Source organism: Malurus melanocephalus, unplaced genomic scaffold (genome assembly GCF_030028575.1).
Source record: "Malurus melanocephalus ecotype Western Australia unplaced genomic scaffold, MMel_1.1 scaffold_464, whole genome shotgun sequence".
Taxonomy (NCBI): Eukaryota; Metazoa; Chordata; class Aves; order Passeriformes; family Maluridae; genus Malurus; species Malurus melanocephalus.
Window position 1 is genome coordinate 331,787 of NW_026623696.1, and position 19,512 is coordinate 351,298.

A 19,512-nucleotide genomic window follows, 5' to 3' on the forward strand; every position below is an offset into this window, starting at 1 on the left:
AGCACCCAGCAAGCCATCTGGTCTTTCAGTGCTCAGGACCTCAGAACAAAAATGTAAAAATCAGGAGATCTACCCTGTCCTCCTGTCATTGTGAGGGCATTTTATGAAATGCCCAAGGCATTTATACTCTGGTTTGAGCCTTTGAGGATGATTTTCATATAAATAATAACGTGATAAACCAAATATTGACTGCTTATTTTCCACTAAAACGTTTCTTTTCACTATCAGAAGAAAATAATCTCATGTTTATAAATGCATAACCATTAATTTATACATTGTAATTATTATCAACAATTATAAAAATAGCAGGWTCATCAAAGTAACCAAAGGCAACAAATCAATTTATTCTCCCCTGTGCTCAGACTCAGATTGATGCCAAGAAACAAGAGAGATCAGAGGTTCAGAGCATCCCATCTGGCTGTTTCTAGGGTTCTTACATTATTATTTTCTTTATAGTTATTTCAGGCTTTAGCAGATGAGGCAGTACAATGCTAATTTAGGAAATCTGTTTTTCTTGTATGCAACTAACATATCTTCATCTTATCCTGTCTTGTCTCATGATCATTATGTCTGAATGCAAAGATGTATTTCTGGCTGCTATTCTGGAGTAAGCAGAGTTGATAACATTGTTAGCAATTTCAGACACTTTCTCAGGAAAACAGAATGCAAAGAAGACAATAGATGAGTTGGAATTCCCAGGTTAGAAATTATCTTGGGGTTTCACCGGATCTCCAGGCTGCCAGGAATCTAATATCAGAGACAATGGTATCAGGAAAAAAACCTTTTGTGGGAAACGAAAAAAGTTGCTTTCCTGGAAGAGCAGTGCTGCACTGGATGGGCCAAGTGCCACCTGAGTGAGCTGTGCTATAATCACTACTCCAGTTCATARCAGTCCAAATTTTAAGAGTCTTTAAAATTCCTGCTTGACGTAAGATCCAAAATTAAAAACCCAATAAATTGAGTAAATTCCAAATATTCCTTATCTTTTAAAAAGAAGGGCTGAAAATATACTCCATCCAACCACRAATTTGAATTTGGGGTCCATCATTAAGAAAAAGTGAAGCAAAGGACAAAATAGGTGACTTGCTCAGTGTGCCACATGAGTCAGCAGCTTGATGTGCTGGCTTGTGCAGGTGACAGTGCACACGGAGCTGTGCAGGCATTGGTACCCAGATCTTACTGAGAGAGCCTATTCTCTCATCCAGCCCCTCAGGCTCTCCAGGGAGGTATGGAAGTGAGCAGCCCAGCTGGAAGAATCRTTCCCAGTTATGTTCTTGTCAGCAACCATTAAGCTAAAAGCTGTGTTCCCATGAGGATTGTGTGAACAGCTCCCTTTATGAAGTACTTGGTAAAAATGGGCCTGCACAGTGGGTAGGCCAAGAGCTGAAGGCAAAAAACCACAATACTGAGTTGTGGTGGAAGTGACAGGTCTGGGTTAGGATCCCCAAAAATCATCTGCTTCGTAGCCAGAGGGAGACTGTGGTTTGTGTGGATTTGTATGAGCTCGCTKTGATSRAGGTAACTGGTTATCTGGTGTCTCRCAGAACCTACCATGGGTTTTGGTCAGTGTTCTGCTGTGTGCTGGGCAGATGTCCTTGCTGCTGCAGGACACCTTGGCCATGTCCATGCTGCAATCACACCTTTGTCTCCAGCATTCCTCAGTGGTASTGACGTGAATAATTTAATCAGTCCTTGAACATCAAAAGGTGCTTTAGGACAACCTYTGTCCGCATATAAAGATCTGCAGCCTAATTACAGAGGCTTGTCCAGCGCTTGGGTATTTTTGCCTGTCTAGGAATATTCAGTCAGCTCACAAGACTTAGCAGATCTGCACTCCCCCTCTTGCGTGGGCTTTTTAAAGGGAAGCCAACAGAACAATTATTTACCTTGAGCACAGAGAGTGCCCGTAAAAGTGAGGGCAGATAACCCTCAAGTTAAATTTTCAGAGGCAGTAAGATTGCTAATGCTGCTTCCCAGGTCCCAGAGCTGGAGAACAGGCCTGCATGGATGATGATTTATTTGAAAATGTGCTCCCTGCAGCCCACAGATGGTCCAGGCGGAGTCAGAATGCTTTCAGATACCATATTGCCTCATCAAGTGAATCTACTCTGCAGCGGGGCTATACACTCCCATGTGTTATTTTAAAATGAATCTGCTCTCTCCTACTTCTAAAAGGCCACCAAGAAGACTTGTCACCAATCTCTTACGAAGCTAGAAGGGGGAGGAAGAGCGGAGTGTGAAGAGTAGAATATCACCTGCCATCTGGACAAAGATGTGATGAGATGTGAAGTTTGGATGCACATTTGCGGTTCTTGATCACATGCCAGGGRAGAGCTCAGCTACAATTATTTTAAAGCATTTCCAGACAGATGCAACCCAAGGTCAGGGGAGAAGCTGCTCTGAGGCAGGTGGGCACTGAAGTGCACCAGACTCAGTGTGAGCATCTCTGCCTGTGGCAGTGCTGCTGGGRTCTGCACAGGGCTTATCCTGCAAATGGAATCTCTGTGGTTAAAGACTTCTGCTGGGAATAAGGATACACCAGGATTGAGTGCTATGGTATGAGGTTTGTGGTCACAAATTCTCRGATATTCAAAGACGTAGTTTCTGAACTTTCACGTGTTTAAATGGGAGTTGGGCATTTGCATTTCATCTGGAAGCCCAAATGTCTTCAAGAATCCCGTGTCTTGCACATCTATGTTGATTTCAGTGCTGAATTTCTCAGTGCTGTTGGCATCAGAGGAGTGTTAATGAAACCCTGCCCTAGCTAAGGTCAGTGGGGAATGTAGAATGGGCTTTACTGAGTAAAGAGCACTATAAAGCAGATGCTCTTCTATAATTCCATCCTTTTCCMTGGGATGGAACAGTGCTTATACAGACAAGTGAACACAATCCAATCGTTCCATGCTCTGCCTCCGCAACAACAGTGAAATGCCACTGCTGATAGCTGTGCTGATATTTATGATTCCTTTTTAATATGTTTTAAATGAGTTGATGAGCTCTTAAGTATTACACTAACATCARTAAGTATCCTGAGCCAGATTCCCTGGGAGGGAAGCCTTGCCATGCCAAAGACTTGGGTGCAGTTTAGTGCTTTTATCCCATCTGAAGATCTGGCTCAGTAATTGTACAGAATGTGAAAGAGAAACCCGTAACTGCTGTAAACAAAGGAAAACTGTTACTCTGGGAGTGTGTTAGATATTTCAACACTCATAATTAACATCCCTTTCCTAAACTGTGGCACAAACTACTTGCAGAATGGGTTTTTTCTTTTATTGCTGCTAGTTTCAGTGACTAAATTTATTAAGTCATTAGGTTTGCTTGTGGATGTGTGTATTTGCTGTTCTCCTTTGGGTTATAATAAAAGGAGATCTTGAAAAAAAAGAGATCTTTATTTATCTGGCAATTTTGAGAATGTTTGTAGGATAATGGTGAGCAATAYGAACAAAGCTGCCCAGTCTGGGGGGACGAGGAGTGAGCAGCTGGGTTTGAATACAACAGCAGGCAGTGACAGTTTCCTGCTGGCTTTCCCTGAGCATTGCACATRGGAACCTGTCACCATTTCTGCCATGATATGGGGAGTCCAGGGGCTTCTGGGGAGCAGATTGCCAGCTCCTGTGACAGAGCCCAGAAGCACCTTTTTTTGCACCTCCTCCCTGGTGGCAGAGATGATCCCAAGCTGGTATGGCAAGGGCTGGCACTGTGGCAGCAYCAGGGCTGTCCACTGACCTGGCAGCACTGTGACTTCACCAGGACTACAGCCCTGTTGGGCTGGCATTTTTTGAAGGAGCTGAGATCTCTGAGGGTGTCAGTGTATTGCTGAATGCCCTGAACGTTCTTGCTCACAGGTTTGACAGCAGTGCCTCTGCAGTGATGTCTGTGGAACTTCTGCAGCCTTAGAGAAATGCAAARGAGAGTCCAGTCAAATTTACTGTGTTTGAAGAGGCTGGGTTAGATCTACCTGACCAGGCCAGGTGAAGTGGATTAGAAATCTTATATGGATTAGAAAAAAAATCTGCCTTCTCACAAGCCACTGCCAGCCTGTGCTGTGGGATAGATGGGCCCCCATATTCCCTACATCTCCCTGAATAACCAAACTGGCTCAAGTGATGCAGAGGTTGGCTTGTGCCTGGAAGTCACATCCATATTTCCATCCACAGATGGCAGGAGACACTACTGGGATCAAGGATAAATGAAACTTACTGGCTTTCTAAACCAGAAATAACTTCTGGGGCAATCTGTGCAGGTCTGACACCCTGAATCCACCCTAATGGCAGCTGCATCCATTTAGCTCCTTTTGATTCCAAGGGTCATTGAATGTGATCAAGGTATCACACCTTATTTTCTGTGTGATAGCTACTGTGTAGGTATGGGGTTTTTTTTAGACTCTGAATTTTCCAATAAAACTACAGTTAGCTCAAACCATACCTATGTTTGCTTTTTCAAAGCAAATCTAATTACTTTTGTTAATAGAATTGCCTTTTGTTCAAGAGATTGGATTGAGATTCAAAAAACAAGTTGTAAGCAGATGCTAATCATTTTGCATGCAAATTACTAACATTTCTTTTACAAATATTTCATGCYGGTTTTTAGTTTAACAATTGAAAAAAAAAAACCCTGCTTTTCCAAGCCACTTTCAGTAATATCTGTAGACACGTAACAAAATACCTCAGGCTCTAAATCTCTAAATGGTAAACAAATAAATGTATTTATTTACTTTGTATGCAAAAATAATTCAGTCAAAGACACATATTTCACATTGAATTAAATTGAGAGAATTTTTTTTCTACAAATCACAAGCATACTCTTTAATGAGAAGAACTGGTGGGMTTTCTCAGGGAGCTGAGTTCATTACAGTCCTGGCAGGGGCCTTCTGTGGACTTTGTACAGAAAATAGTCACAGTTTATTTCTTTGTTTAAAGACTGAAAAAAGACTGGTGATTAAAAGACCGAAGCTATCTGTCCTCTCACTATCTTGTACCTGGTCATGCTATTTCAATCAAGGAGAGAGTTGGAAAAACAATTGAGTGGGACTYGTTCTAAGCCTGTTTCCAAGGGTCCTTGCAGCAAGTGAGGAAGTGAAGTGGATGCTCATGACCCGAGGGCTTTACCATAGCATTACCTCTGGGCAGGATGTCCTTATGCCCCATGAGAAGCATGTGGGGGACACAGCCTGAAGATCCCTTTGCTGTGTCTGCCCACTCTTTGTCTGAGATGAAGAAAAAGTATTAGGCTCCAGGTCTGTCTGCCCATCTAGCACAATTCATCAACAATGAATGAATGAACAGTGAATTTATTTTATAATCAAAACCAAACAAATAAAAAAATTAAATCTTGCATGCCCCAGAGGTCTGGTCAATAGATCACTGATTTTTCAAAAATACCTTTTGTTATCTCAGATTTCTGTCTGTGCATCAGTGGCTGCTGCAAACTGCATTGTTAATGTGAAGCCTGTTATGCTCACCTGCACTTCTATCTTTCTTCCCAGCTYGTCTCAACCTAAGACAACTGAAACAGCACTTCCCACTTGATTCAGTATAATTGCCATGATTAATTTTGACAGTGGAGCTTGTAGAGAGGTTCTGCCATTAATATCCCAATAGCCTTTTGTTAGGGTAGCCCCAAAGCTGAAGGCATGTGATGAAACTAAATGATGCAGTGTAGCTGAAGGCTTGCCATGGGGAACTAAGAAGATACCAGTGAAGAAAAACATAAAGGTTTGCATGTTAATGAGATTTGGAGGACACTCTAAACATCCTCAGGCAGTTCTTGGGAGAGTGGCCTGTGTCCTGCTCCTCTGCCCTATCTCTGGTCATTTGGTTCTTTCTCCATCCTCTTGCTTAGTGTGTCAAGTCTATTCATGGTAGTGCCCACAGAGATTTCTGCTGCTCAGCCCTGTGAGGGCCCTGTGCTGTGTCAGTTTGGTGCAGGATGAGATGTGTCCCATGTGTGTCTGTTCCACGTGGCACAGTTGTTGCTGGTGAGGTGATGTACATAAGAAGGATAATAGTGGATAAACTCAGTATTATTTAACTAAAACTTAGCTGACAWATCTGTGAGTTTTCTAAGCTGCTGAATGGACAGAGCTGGGGTGTTTCTTAGTAGTGCTGCCATGGTTCATATCCTGAAATGCTGTTTCAATGATTTATGGAGAATGAAAAATGAACCAGCCAACTCACAAAACCAGTGTGATGCTTYAATTTGCTTGTGGGGCAGCTTAAATATTTAAAGGAAATCAATATATTTTTCTTTACCTTTTTTAAATCTTTATTACTTTGATATCTTTACGTGCATTTGGTTTAAAATAATATAAGAATTTTGTTGGTTTATTAGTACAAGTGGATGTACAATACAGCATCTGCTTTTATGAACTACTGCTCATAAAATGTCATAAAATATTATACCGCAGTAATCTGAATATATTTAGCTGAAAACTTAATTTGCAATAACTTTTAATTAAAGTATTTTTTTTTTCTTGTGAAACTATGTTTTCAAAATGCATTAGCTTTTATATTTCTTCATTGAAAATAGTTTTAGTTCCATGTTTAGGTCAAGTTGGGAGCTATCTTCCACAGTCTGCTAACTTTTTAGTCCCYCTAAAGGGAATTTTCTTGTAAGTTTTTCTTAATGGGGTAATGCAGGCATGGGAAAGGGGATTGAGTTGTCCAGTTTGGTTTGAGAGCTGCTGCCTGGCTGGGCCTGGTGCCAGGGATTGCCCCCGAGCCAAGAGTTCAGAGACAGCAGCTCCAAACCCGGCTCCCAGGCGAGCTGCGCCTTCCCAGGCAAGACAAAGCCTGGAGATAAAGGGCAGATTTAAGGAATGCTTAAGCACTGTTCTTTAGGGAAGCTACTTCAAACACYGTTTTATAGTGCTCTAAGTCATCTAGATCTCTCTTAACTTGTTTCACTCGCTTTTAAAAATATTTATTTCTCCAGCTAGAAGGACTCCCTCAGATAGGGCAAAATGGCCCATTTTGCTGATGGTGTTTTTACCTGTGTGGTGCTAATGATTGATGCAATATTCACGTGTGCAGCACAGCTCTGTACTTTCTGCTGTGCTTTATCTTCTGTAGCTTCAAGCCTGCCAGGCTCTGCGGCTCTGTTGCACACTGGATTTATTGTCCCACCAGCAATACTTTATATAACCCCCAGATTGCTTGGGAACACTTACCTGAGTGTTGCTGAATGTTCAGAATGTTCACTCTTAAACAAGGTCTGCAGTAAATGTGTGGCATTACTCCAGATGCTTTGCTCAGGTGTTGATCGTGGGTTTTCCATCGGCAAGATCAGAGAAGCTTCCAAAGCTTGGGAGTGGAAAAGGTTTGGGAGGGAGCATCACTTACTTGTAGCAGCATCTGCCTTCACTCACAGGGCCCAGAAATGACTTSTATGGGACCTGTAAGAAGGGATTTTTTTTCAAAAACAGCCTTGTTTCAAAAAAATGAATTTTCATTGTGACTTGAACGTTTTTTGCAAGAATAGTTTTTAGAAAACTAGTGGGAGAATATGTTTGGCCAGCATAAGTTTTCTGCTCAATATCAAAGTGCACTAACAATGACGTTTTACTCAGTGAAGTTTTGGGAGCCCACTGCCACACAATGCCCTGGCCAGCGAGATCTACTAAAAGAGGTTTAATATTTCTTGGTTGTGAAAATCTTGAAAAGTTTCTGGGACATAACAAGTACTGGTCCTTTGCTGAGTGTGGTTTCATCCTGGAGACTTCATGCAAAGCCAGCACAAGAGTCAAAGGCACAGGCACTCCCACAGCCATCACAGGTTCAGAGGATGCCCTGGACAGACTCATATGTACTCTGCTCTAAGGCAGGTGTGGAAATGTATCTCAGTACCWGAATAAATACTTGTGCCAGAAATCTTTAAAATTACTTCTTTCTCTTCATTGAAAGATTTCCAGGCTTTGTGCCAGCATTTCCCCATGTTGCTTTTGAAATTAAATGGTTTACTTGCTTTTGTACTCCTGTTTCTTTGAATCCTCTTAAATGGTTCAATAAACTGCCCTTCACCTATAAGAATTTGAAGAAAGCTCAATATTTTAGACAATAAACATTGTACATTTCCCCATCACAGGGAAGGTATGAGCAAAGCCRGAGGAAGGCATTGGGAACAGCAAGGCTGTCTCTGCTTCTCAGCTCTCTTCTTTTTCTTTTGCTTAGTATTTCACTCTAGGCAAATTTCTGACTTTTCCTGCACATTTTTCATTCCTGTTCACTGTAGTCTGTTTTGCAAACCACAGCTCGGCCAGGGAAGGAGAGCCTTGCCTTTCAGCCAGGAGTTTTCTAGATGGGTGTTATTGCTTAGAGCTGGCATTGCTGATCCCTGTTGTTTTCTGTTGTTAACTGCAATGCGTGACCATTGTGTATCACTCAGTGATGCCTAATTTAGAAGATCGGTGATTAATTCTTCCATTGCTTTTTCTTCTCTCTCTCTCTCTCTCTCTCTCTCTTACTCCAGGATGTTTTCACACCAGAGTGCAAATTTAAAGAATCTGTCTTTGAAAACTACTACGTTATTTATTCTTCCACGCTGTACCGGCAGCAAGAATCCGGACGAGCGTGGTTCCTGGGACTCAATAAAGAAGGTCAAATTATGAAGGGAAACCGAGTGAAAAAAACCAAACCCTCATCACATTTTGTACCCAAACCCATTGAAGGTATGTGATCTGCCCACTCTCTGCCTCTGTGGGGTTTGGGTAGGGGGTGTCAGCAATTTCAGAGTCGGTGTTTCCTGGGTGGGGGTGTTGAGCTTCGAGACTAGAAAGCAAGGAGAAATATTTGTAACACTTCAGATGAATACTGGGCTGCACTGTTGGCATTTCCTCTGCTTTTCCTTCTAGTCTCMAAGGGGTTTCTTAGCTTTGGGGTGCTAAAGGATGAATTTAAAAGCCCAGCAGCACAAGAAATTACTGGAAAATAAAAGCAGCCAGCAGTTCCAAAGGAATGTGATCCAGCAGTGAATCACTGAGTGATCACTGTTGTCTTCTCAGAGGATTTTTTCAGTGTATTTCAGTAGGTTTCCAGTCCCGTATCGAGTCAGTAGAGACGGCATTAATCTCACCTGAATTTAGACTTTGGCACTCCATTCATAGTAACAGAAGAAAAATGGGTTCTACCAGCACAACTGTAGATGACCTTTATATGTCTACCCTAAGATAACTTAAATCTGTTTTTCCTCATAAAAGAGGAAAGACCTCCTAGTTAGTCACTGGGAGGGTAAAGTTGTTGTCTGAAGTTAGATGGGATGCTGTCATGCCATATGTCTTCATCACACTGCGAGGCTTTAGTGAAAGTCATGGAATTGAAGTTCTGCCCTCCTGCTGATGCCTGTACACTGTCTGAAGTGTGCCTCGATCTTTTGTCAGGACATTTTGCTTTTTGTRGGCTTGTCCCTGATAAATGGAGAGATGTAGTGTGATGAGCCTTGTACTTAACAGGTGCTAACTTGATTCTGGAAACAACTTTTTTTTTTCTCTTCCTCGGGAAAAGCACCAATTTTTGATGCCAAACTAGGTAGACCTTTCTGATCCTATCTTAGTCCTGCCATTTGTCCCCTTCAGGGACACAGCAGCCTGGAACTGGCCTTGGCTGCACAGCTCTGTACTCCCTTCCACTGGCTCATGTTGGCTGTGGTAGAAGGTTTGAGCTGATACTCTCCTAACATGTACCACTCACAAGGGTGGAGGCCKCAGCTCACAGCAGTAACTGTTTTAAAAACTTCCCAGCTCAGGGGCAGGSAGGTGTGAGTGTGAGGAAAAGGCCATCTGAAGCAAAGCACAAGAGAAATTCAGTGCAGCATTCCCAGAGTACCTGTGGCCATTGCCCGGGAAATGGAAATGTTGAAAGAGCAGAGAATGGCCTGGAGCTGCKTGTCCTTTGCTTGTTTTCAACAGCTTCTCTGCAGCCAGGAGCCTTTTTTCATTTATCTGAGGCATTAGTGGGATTGGTGCCCTAAGCCCTTGTGTTTTGCTAAGGAACAGGGCTTGCTTCAGGCATGGTGTTGGTCACCAGCTTCTCTCTTGCCTTGATAGGAGGAGAGTCTTTTGCAAGCACCAGTTTTCATARCAGGGTTTCCACCTCTTTCTGGTATTTCTTTGCTGCCTGGCTGGGCGTTGACACTGCTCAGTGGGATTCTTGGAATCCAGACTTCTCTTTTAATCAGCATGCATGGTGTCTGCTGAGAGGCTCCATAGTTTCTTTCTGCATTCATTAAACTAGGCCATTCCTGCAGCTTTCCTCGTGGAAAGCCTTGCCTTAACAGCGCAGCCTGACCCACAGCAGAGATCTCATTGCAGAAAATGCCGCTCTGGCTTTTATTTTGAATAACCCAGCCCAGCCCGAGAGCTTCCCTTTTCCGCAGTTGCATCCTCCCACACTTGCTTCAATCACAGCTGTCACATAACCTCCCGAGCGAGTGAGCGCTTTGGAAGTTGGCAGCCAAATTAAGGGCTCCTCCACTCCTTCCCTCCTCCACATGCTTTGCAGTCAGGCTCTGTGAGCGCTGCTGCATCAAAGAGCTGGCAGTCTCCCAAGCCAAGGCACGTGTCAGCTTCCCAAAGCATTCAGCTGTCTGGGACTGTGACTCCAGACGGAGGACTCTGTTCCCGAGCCTGAGATTCATTGTAGGTAGCAGAGGCTTGCAGGGAGAGTTGGAGTAAAACTCTTCTCCACGTGACTGCTCTGCACCGCATCCATCAAAGTCTCCATGAGCAGAGCTTGCAAGCAGAGATGTTCCCGAAAAGGGGCAATTCCTACCCTGTTTGAACAGCTTCTTCCTCTTTGTTATGACTCCAAGGAAATACTCAAAGCATTCTCCTGCTGTATTTGCATGCCAGTTCTGCAGAATGCTGTGGCTTGCCCAGTGTGTGGGCTTTGCTGCTTATTCAGGACACAGCTTCCATCCACAGTAACTTTGCAGCTTCCATCCACAGTAACACCCCCAGGTTTCCTGTTGCTGGGTACCACCACCGGCATTAGCCCTGCCACATGATGGCTGACACAGGAATGTGTGCAAGGAGGAATCTGCTCCCTCTGGGAAGGAGAGGTGTCACATACATTGCTAGGAATCACTTCACCTACCACTTAATGGCAGTWATCTCTGAGATGAAACTTCCCAGTTGCTTCTGATTATGATCAGAAAGATTATGCAGAAGTTTAGCGAAGAGAGTGTTCACAGGGAAGGGAAACAGGAAAAAAAAACCCCAGATTGCTCCCCAAGCTCTTTTGATTCCTATTGCTTCATCCTACTTTCTGAATTCAGAAGTCTCCTTGAAATTGCAAATGGACAGCAAACTAATACATAAATAAGGAATATCCTCACAGATAATTTCTTAAGTACTCATGGGAGTACACGTGCTTATATACACAGTGGTAGCTGTGTATGGATGTTTGTTATCCATGGCTCTTAGCAGCTACAGCTTTCTGCTGTACTAAACACTCAGGGTGTTTTGACTCAAGTAGATTGGCAGGATGCTGGAGGTATTCTGTACAAAATTCAGTAGATATCAACTGGAAAAGTTTTGGGGTTTGGTCAGTAGGAGTTTTTTTTTAGTTTAGTGTAGGTAGGATTTGTTTGTTTTTGGAAATAAGATTAAGCTTRATCAATATGAGAGCACAAAAAACTTACTAAGTAATAACAGGGGAGACGTTAAGTTCCTCTCCCATCTGTGCACAGGCAAAGCCAAGGCAAACAGCCTGGTAGGCAGCAGTTGATGTACTGTGTGGTGCCAGTTTTGCTTCAAAACACACATACGCAACACATTTCTTTTGATATTTTTATTTCTGATCGCTGATTATTTGAGTTAAATGAGCCCTAAAGTGAAGACATCGAGATTGAACTAGACTGCACAAGAAATAAGCTTGAGTATAATTGTCACTTGGACAACAAGCAATCTTTTAGAGAAATTTCAGTCTCTTTAAGTGTCCRTAATGATTAGTGCTGGAACAACCCTATGGCTCACAATGCCTCTTGTTCTTAAAAATTTTCAAATCTATCTCAAACAATGTGGAAAATTCCAGTCACTTAAGTAGGAATAGTATCAGAAGCTTACTGTGGATGTGCCCTCTTATTTGTATTTCCTTCTCCTTGAAGACATAATTTCCAGATCACTGTCCCAAAGAGTTACATTTCCTCTCTCTCTTGGCCCAAGCTAGAAAATATTTTGTGTGGCAAATCTGGCCACAGAAGCAGAAAACTMTTCCTCCRTCTAAGTCAGCARAGCAGCCCCTAACTCTGAATTTATKGTACTTCRGCCCTCATGATGTGAAWACATCTCAGATACAGAGGTGACCTCTTAATGGCCAGTCTGGATCCATTTATTACCACTSATGAGTATCCAAGCAGCCAGATCTTTCCCAGTGTCATTCCTCAGGGAAGTAACATCCAAGTTTTGTTGAAGCAGAGTCCTCAGATGTTGTRAAGAAGTACAAGACACTGTTGACTAGAAAATGCAGTAGGCCTTGTGGAAAYGCTTTGGAGGTATCATCTTAATACGTAAAACATACAATCATAGAAAGTCTTGGGTTGGAAGGGACCTTAAACAACAACATYTAGTCCCAACTCCCTGCCATGGATGCCACCCTCCCCAGATCAGATTGTTTGGGACCCCATCCAGGCTTGCCTTGRAGACTTCCAGGAATGGGGCATCCATAGCTTCTCTGGGCTATCTGTGCCAGTGCCTCACTGCCCYCACAGRGAAGAATTTCTTCCTAATGTCTAATACCACTAATAACTCTCTCCTCTTTYAGTTGAAAARCATTCTCCCTTGTCCTATTACTACCTGCCCATGTAAAATGTCACTTCCCCAACATCTAAAACAGTATTCTTAAAAAATCAAACCTCACAAATCTTCGCATTCTATCAATCTTTGATAACACAGCTCCTCTCTTAAGTCTTCCAGGTGGGCAGACTTGTGTATGTTTTCTATCCCACACTAACTCACTTGTTTTCTATCCCACACTAACTCACTTGTTCATCTATCAGACCCTTGATCATCTTATTAGATAGAAAACGTGATATATTCTAACCATGATTTTGCTTGGCTTTTTGCCATCCTGTGCTGCCTTTCTTATCTGAACAAAGTGTGATTCYACCTGGCAGCATCCTTCGCATTCCTCACCAGATAGACAGGAGCTCAGATGCCTCTGAAATGCATCAACTGAGATTTAGAACACAGTAATTAGAGGCAGAAGACGAGGGTGCCTAATCACTCACTCCCTGCTGCCCCTGAGTGCTGCTCCTCACACAATTAATTCTCTGCACCAAAGCATTAGCAAATGCAGCCGCTCGCGCAGATACTGATACCCAGAGCTGTGACGTCTGTCAAGGGAGGGAGCCCTTCTCCAGGCTGCTGCCAGAGGACGTGCTCCCAGCACTGCCCAGACCCAGCCAGGCACCATTGGGCACATGGTGATCCTGCAGGGCAGCCTACCTGTTGAATGGCAGATTAGGAAAGGTTTGGTTCCTCCTAATTCACAAGGGTCTGGAGCAAGAAAAGCCCCAGAGTGAAGATGGATGGATGGGAAATATCTAAGGTGCTTAATAAGCTTTTTGCCATATTTTAGAGAAAGCAAATGGAGTTTGTTGCATCCCCTAAACCTCCTCAACTAGCCAAGTGAGAAATACTAGGGTCAGGATGCAAAATGATGCTTCCCAAACTCAGGCAGTCCCTGATGCTCAGGGTGATTTCAGTGTCATCATGTGGGTGGTGTGCCAATGCCATGTCTGGGAAGCAGAAATCAGAGTGGGAATACTGTGCCAGCATGTAGGCAAGAGTTTGAGCTGTTTCTGGGTGACAGGCAGCCCCTTCAGGAAGAATGGTCCCTGGCACCYCCTTCCTCTTCACTTGTACCCTCAGTCTCCTTGCTAATTGGTGAGCTTGTTCTTTGTGCAGATTCTTCCCTTGAGCCTGTGAATGGCAGGCACTGCTGGTTAGTAGRGGAGCAGGGAATCAAAAGCTGTAAGAACCAGACATGGACACAGCTCCACTGCGTTCACCCCCTTCCATTAATGCCTGCAGATCAGGCTAACAGCACTTTCCAATTAAAGCATGAATATGGATGTGTTGATTGGAATCTGGGCCATAGGAGCTGATTATCTGATTGAAACTCCGAAGCATTAGCTTGGTTTCCAGACAGTAAGGGCTGTATTTGGCTTGGTGTGTGGGTGTGGGTGGGTGGGAGAAGCAAGGCAAAGCAGGGAGGGAACTCTTGTTCTAGCTGAATTGCTCATCCTTCCAAAGCTCCCTGTGCCGTGTGCTCCAGCAGACCTCCCAGGCGTCAGGGCATGCCAACTGTCACACTGCTGCTGCTTTACCTCGGTGCAGGTGCCASGGAAGTGCATCTGCACACACACATGTATACCCAGAAAGACCCCAGAGAGACCTGACAGTGAGTGCTGCAAGTCCTGGACCCCAAAGATGTGCTTTTGGGAAGCTGGGAAGATCTGGGCGCTCACAACAGTCCATTTGCAAACACCCCCTCCCCTGTCCATGACTAACATCTCCCTGCGTGAGTCACGCTCAGACTTCCTCRACACAAAGAGGAGCAAGCTGCAGTCCAAGAGCTTGTGTTGCACAACATGTTGAGCTGTCCTTGAAGCCCTGTGCCTGTGCAGATGTAGGTGTACACACCTGTGTGTCACCATGCAGGGGGTTTACAGCTTCTGCTGAGCCACAGCCACAGCTCAGCACACATGCACAAGCCTCTTGACTAGAAGAATATCTTGGCATCTCTTGTGCATGATGCCGTGCACACTGATCCTGTAGGTGTATCTAAATACTGAAGATATGCTTGTCCTGTACTGCTGCAGATTTTTCTGGCATGGGCTGTTGGCACAGCCTGTCTGGTACAGAGGATTTGACAGCTCTGTCTGAAAAGCTCAATATGAGCAGYCTCCAGTCATGCCCCACATCAGTATTTGTATCATGCACTAGACTGRAGGATAAACTTATAATTCCTGCCCTATTTTCTTGCCAGGTACAAGGTTTCTTTCATTTGTAGCTGCAAATGTTGTTTACTTCTGTAGCCTGGTTTATATTTGTTACTCTGTGGGCCTTGTTAGCAGCTCAAGATTTTGCCCAAAGGCCGTGGTGAGAGACAGGGAGCTGAGCAAAGGCAGCACAACATGGTGCTGCTGCAGCATGCGTGCATTCACCTATGCTTGGTCCTTGTGGTTAAACATCTGTGGTTAACCCAGCCTGATGGGTTATTGGGATGGGTGTGGGTGAGATGAGCTTGGTACGGGCAGCTGTTAGGAGGAAGAACTCATGGAGGTCCCTCCAGCTCCAACTTGGGACCAGAGAGGTCAGGACAAAGGGAACAGTGCAATTGAGACAGAASTTTGTTTATGGAATATTGGGGGGAATGTCAGGGGCACTGGGACRACACTGGCACAATACCTAATTCCACTGGGCAAACATCACGTCCGAGAATAAGGTGAGTCACAGAAGTGATGCAATCCTCAGTGCTATSCAAGGGCTCTGCGACTCACAAGGGCACAGGTTTTTCTCAGTTGTTAAAAATTTCATACTTTCTTTAGAGTTTTTTTGGGTACTTTGCCACAACGGGCAAATTCACCATCACCATAWTGTTGAGTGACACTCTCCAAGGTGTGAGGGGCTGCTCAGCACTGAAGAGGGATGTCAGAGCCCTTTCCATCTGTTGCTGCCATGCTACACGTTGTCCTTGCAGCATGCAGACAGYGTCTGTTGTCTGGCATGATGGGCAGTCCTGGCATTGCTCATCCTGGCCCAGACCCATGGGACAACTCCTTCATTTTCTGTTTTTTTTCTTAATTTTCATGAAAAATGGCTTCAGTAGCAAGAACAGTTTACAGAGCAGTACCTCCTTTGAGCCTAGCCAGGAAGAGGCCCAGTGGGGTGTGTGTGTGTGTGTGTGTGTGTGTGTTTAGACTGCTTTGAAAGGCTTGCATGAAAAAATACTCCATGGGAAAAGTAATATTTTTTCACTGCTCATATATTCAATTCAATATCCCTCCTATTAATACACAGTTGATTGTACTTTATCTCTGTCCAGTATTGTTGCACAGTGCTATAACTGTTTATCTAGTCAGGAGTAAAAGTGCAGAGCAATAATGTCATTTTCAGCCTGYYTTTAATTGCTGGGATTTATTTGCARATCAGGGGAGATCATAGATACARGCACCTACACTGCCTTTTGATATGTGGGGTAATTTTTTTCATTTCTTCAGATAGTTTTTGTAGTTTTGTTCTTCTTGATTACCCAGAACGAGACCCTGATAGGCTCTATCCTGTATTGGAGCTCTGTGCCATTGTTTGTGATGTGACACCTTTACARAATGAAGCAGTACACAATGATTTCTCCTTTTCCTAATTTTTGCAAAGAGCTGGACATGAYATTTGCAGTCTGGACATACCTTATGTTCTCAGCTCCACTGTGCCTGCCCTTGAGATGCCTCACTCTTTCAATCACATCTACACATTTACAGTGAGCTCATCAGAGTTGCTTCCTTTGGTGTGAGCAGCCCATACCGCTGTTCTGGCACACCTCACATGGCACGAGGACAGCCGTGAGGACTTAGTCCACATGGTGACTTGGATAAATGCTTTGTCCTGCCCAGGATRTGCATGAGCCATGCCTTGGGCAGACATTGCCTTCTCTGGCTGTCTGGGTCCAGCAAGAATATTTTTATAGGACACACACAGCGTGGCCAGGATCTGGAGAGAAGGTGCCCTCCAGCCACCCTGTTCTCAGGTGCTGCCAGGAGACCACGCAAAGCCAGGACAGGTCCTGACTTGCTGTCACTGAACTCATCCCATGTGTCTGCTCACAGCCCTGACCTTGGCTGGCTGGCTTGATTTACWGAGGAATAAATAGGAAGTGCTGAGAGCAGACTTCAGCTCTTGGCTGATGGGGCCAAATAGGCTTGAGTCACAACTTCACATCCAGAGCTCAACACCCAGAAGGCTTGCATGCCTCAGATGCACGTGTGGTTTTGATTCAGGTCTCTCAAGAGCTTTTGTTGGAGGTCAAGGGCTGGKAACAGAGTCCTTATTGGACCTGTTGTTAGATGATAATCGGCATCTCAAGGCAATACATGGTGCTGTGAACTAAAGTGTTTATTTGATATATATGAATATTACATGAAAAAAATGTGAACACAGAAAACCTAGAAATATTTATCTGTGAGCAATCAATCCCCTATTTGTCTCTGTGCTTTGAAAGAATCAAGAGGCAGAAGCGATTGACAACAAGGGCAGGTTGCTCTGCCTGGTAACAGGATCTGCTGCTGGGTCACAGAGGATTTTTGTTTATTTTTGTTTTTTTGTTTTTTTGTTTTTGTGTGTGTGTGTGTGTGTTTTGAATGGGGATGGAATTCAGCATCACATACAAAGAAATAATTTGTGGTCACAAATGTGACTTCAGAGCTGTTAATGGGTGTCTCTTCTGTTTGCAGTGTGCATGTACAGAGAGCCATCGCTGCATGAAATTGGAGAAAAACAAGGACGCTCAAGGAAAAGTTCAGGGACACCAACCATGAATGGAGGCAAAGTTGTTAACCAAGACTCGACATAGCTGACAAATACCCTCCCTTCTTCCAACTCCTCCCCTCCCACCCACCTACCCACCCCACCTGGCGAAACCACACTGAGACGATGACAACTGAGCAAGGCAGGACCTACCGGTAGTGGCATGGAGTGCGAACTCCAGAATCTTTCTTTGTGTAGGACGAGAAAATCGAAACGCAGATCCTGCCTGTTGCAACGTTTTAAAAAACAACAACAACAACAACAAAAAAAGTGAAGAAAAATGTTTTAAATCAGGACTCCATTAACATTTTCAAAAGCAAACTGTTTGCTCTGTGATCAAAGGGGGAAAAAAGTCTCATCTCTGCATAATAATAATAACAACTAATAAATATAATAATAATAATAAAGATGTTACCTTTAAAAATAAAACAAAGCTTTTGGAAAATTGAACTTAGCATATGATRTGCAGCAAACACGTGGGAATTGCATCCTGGGACTGTGCTTTTTGTCTTATCCTTTCACTTCACGTTCACACCACTGTTTTTAACATCCTTGCTTCCCTGGGGATGGATGGGATTTTTCACAAAGCAGGAAAGGTAGGGATGCATTATGACTCTGTTTGCTATCAGTAAAATATGACCTGCCCAAATTAGGAACCTGACAGTTATGGGCAATGAAGTAGCTACTCTGTATTCAGCCTTTTCCATCTACATTCAAACCCTGCGTAGTTATTTGTTGCTAATGTCATTCCGTGAGTAAGTTTGACCCAAGTCCGGCATTTTATGCCTTTTTATCATAATTATTTATATTTATAGGCTTGTTTTACTGTATTAGTTGCCAGGGGAATTTCAGAAATGAGTTTTCAGGTCTCACAGGATGAAGTGATCATATTTATTAGGGTAGAGTTAGGAGATAAAGGGCAGGAGGGATAGCAGTTTGCTTTAAAAATATGAAACAGATCAAGAAATGCTACTGAAATCCTTGCTGTCAGATGGAAACGGGAGGCATGTGCTGTACGAGAGGGTTACAGGATTTCAGCAATGGAAAGAGGGATATGGGGAGGGAGTAGATGGGGTGTGCACAGGAGTTAATAGGTACAGGGGAGCATGGGTGGTTGTGCCTGTCCAGCTGTGCCAGGGTGAGGACATTTCCTTATAGCAGCTGGGGTCTCCCTAAATGATCTGGTTCCACACAGGCCACACATGTTTGAGGCTGCAAACCTCTCTGATCCCCAGCCTTACCACTGTTACAGTCTGAAACCTCTGAGATGCTGCAGAACCTGGGTATGGGTGTGGGCACGAGTCTTCCAATGCCAGTGCAGACGCTGCAGAAGCACTTCAGAGGCAATGAATTCCCAAATGGGGAAAGGCCAGGAAGAGGGCAGTGGGATGAGGGATGCCCAGTGCTGAGCCCATCTGCAGCAACCAGACTTTAGTGGGGATTGGCAAAGCTCTCCATATGGCACTTTCTGCCCTTGTGGGTTGGGGTCAGCAGTGAGCCCTTGCTGCTGGGTGGGATGGAAGGGCAGGGTGGGCCAGTGCCCCATTTTCTGGTTGCACWTATGAACTGCAGTCTCTGATCGCTTCTGGCAGCCAGGGCCTGCAGGCATGAGCGGCAGCAGCAGTGATGGAGCTGCTGTGACAAAAACAGGCACTGCCCTGGCTGAGGGAGCCTTTGCTTCTCCAACACAGATCCTGCAAGGGGTGAAAACAAAACGAAAAAGCAATTGCCCAAGGGTCTGGAGAGGGGTCAGATCAGCTCTTTATACACAGGGAACCAGCCTAAAGCCTTGCAGTTACAGGCCGGGTGGGCATTTGCGTCACTTGTTACTGGCACGTGTGAAATTCCAAATACCACCTTAATTGTGGAGGCTCCTGTGCCATCCTGGCCAATGCCCCAGCTGGCTGGTGGCCACAAAGCAGAGCTGCTGTGGCTGTGAGAGAGGGCAGTGCCAGGGCTGTGCCTGGCCACGATGCTCCTGCAAAGCCACTTCT

The 19,512-nt window shown here is 44.3% G+C and overlaps 1 protein-coding gene across 3 annotated transcripts in view; it reads left to right on the plus strand.

The window, feature by feature from the left end:
- FGF12 (fibroblast growth factor 12) overlaps positions 1-17,964 on the plus strand; it is a 215,369-nt gene extending 197,405 nt beyond the window's left edge. For 2 of the 3 annotated variants that reach the window (XM_057380611.1, XM_057380609.1), the window contains exons 4-5: positions 8,467-8,665; positions 17,446-17,964. In XM_057380611.1, the coding sequence (XP_057236594.1) occupies positions 8,467-8,665; positions 17,446-17,564 (318 nt within the window). In that variant the 3' untranslated portion in view covers positions 17,565-17,964. The remainder of the gene's footprint in view (positions 1-8,466; positions 8,666-17,445) is intronic. The other variant, XM_057380612.1, reaches the window with a different exon arrangement.
- The last annotated feature ends 1,548 nt before the right edge of the window (positions 17,965-19,512 follow it).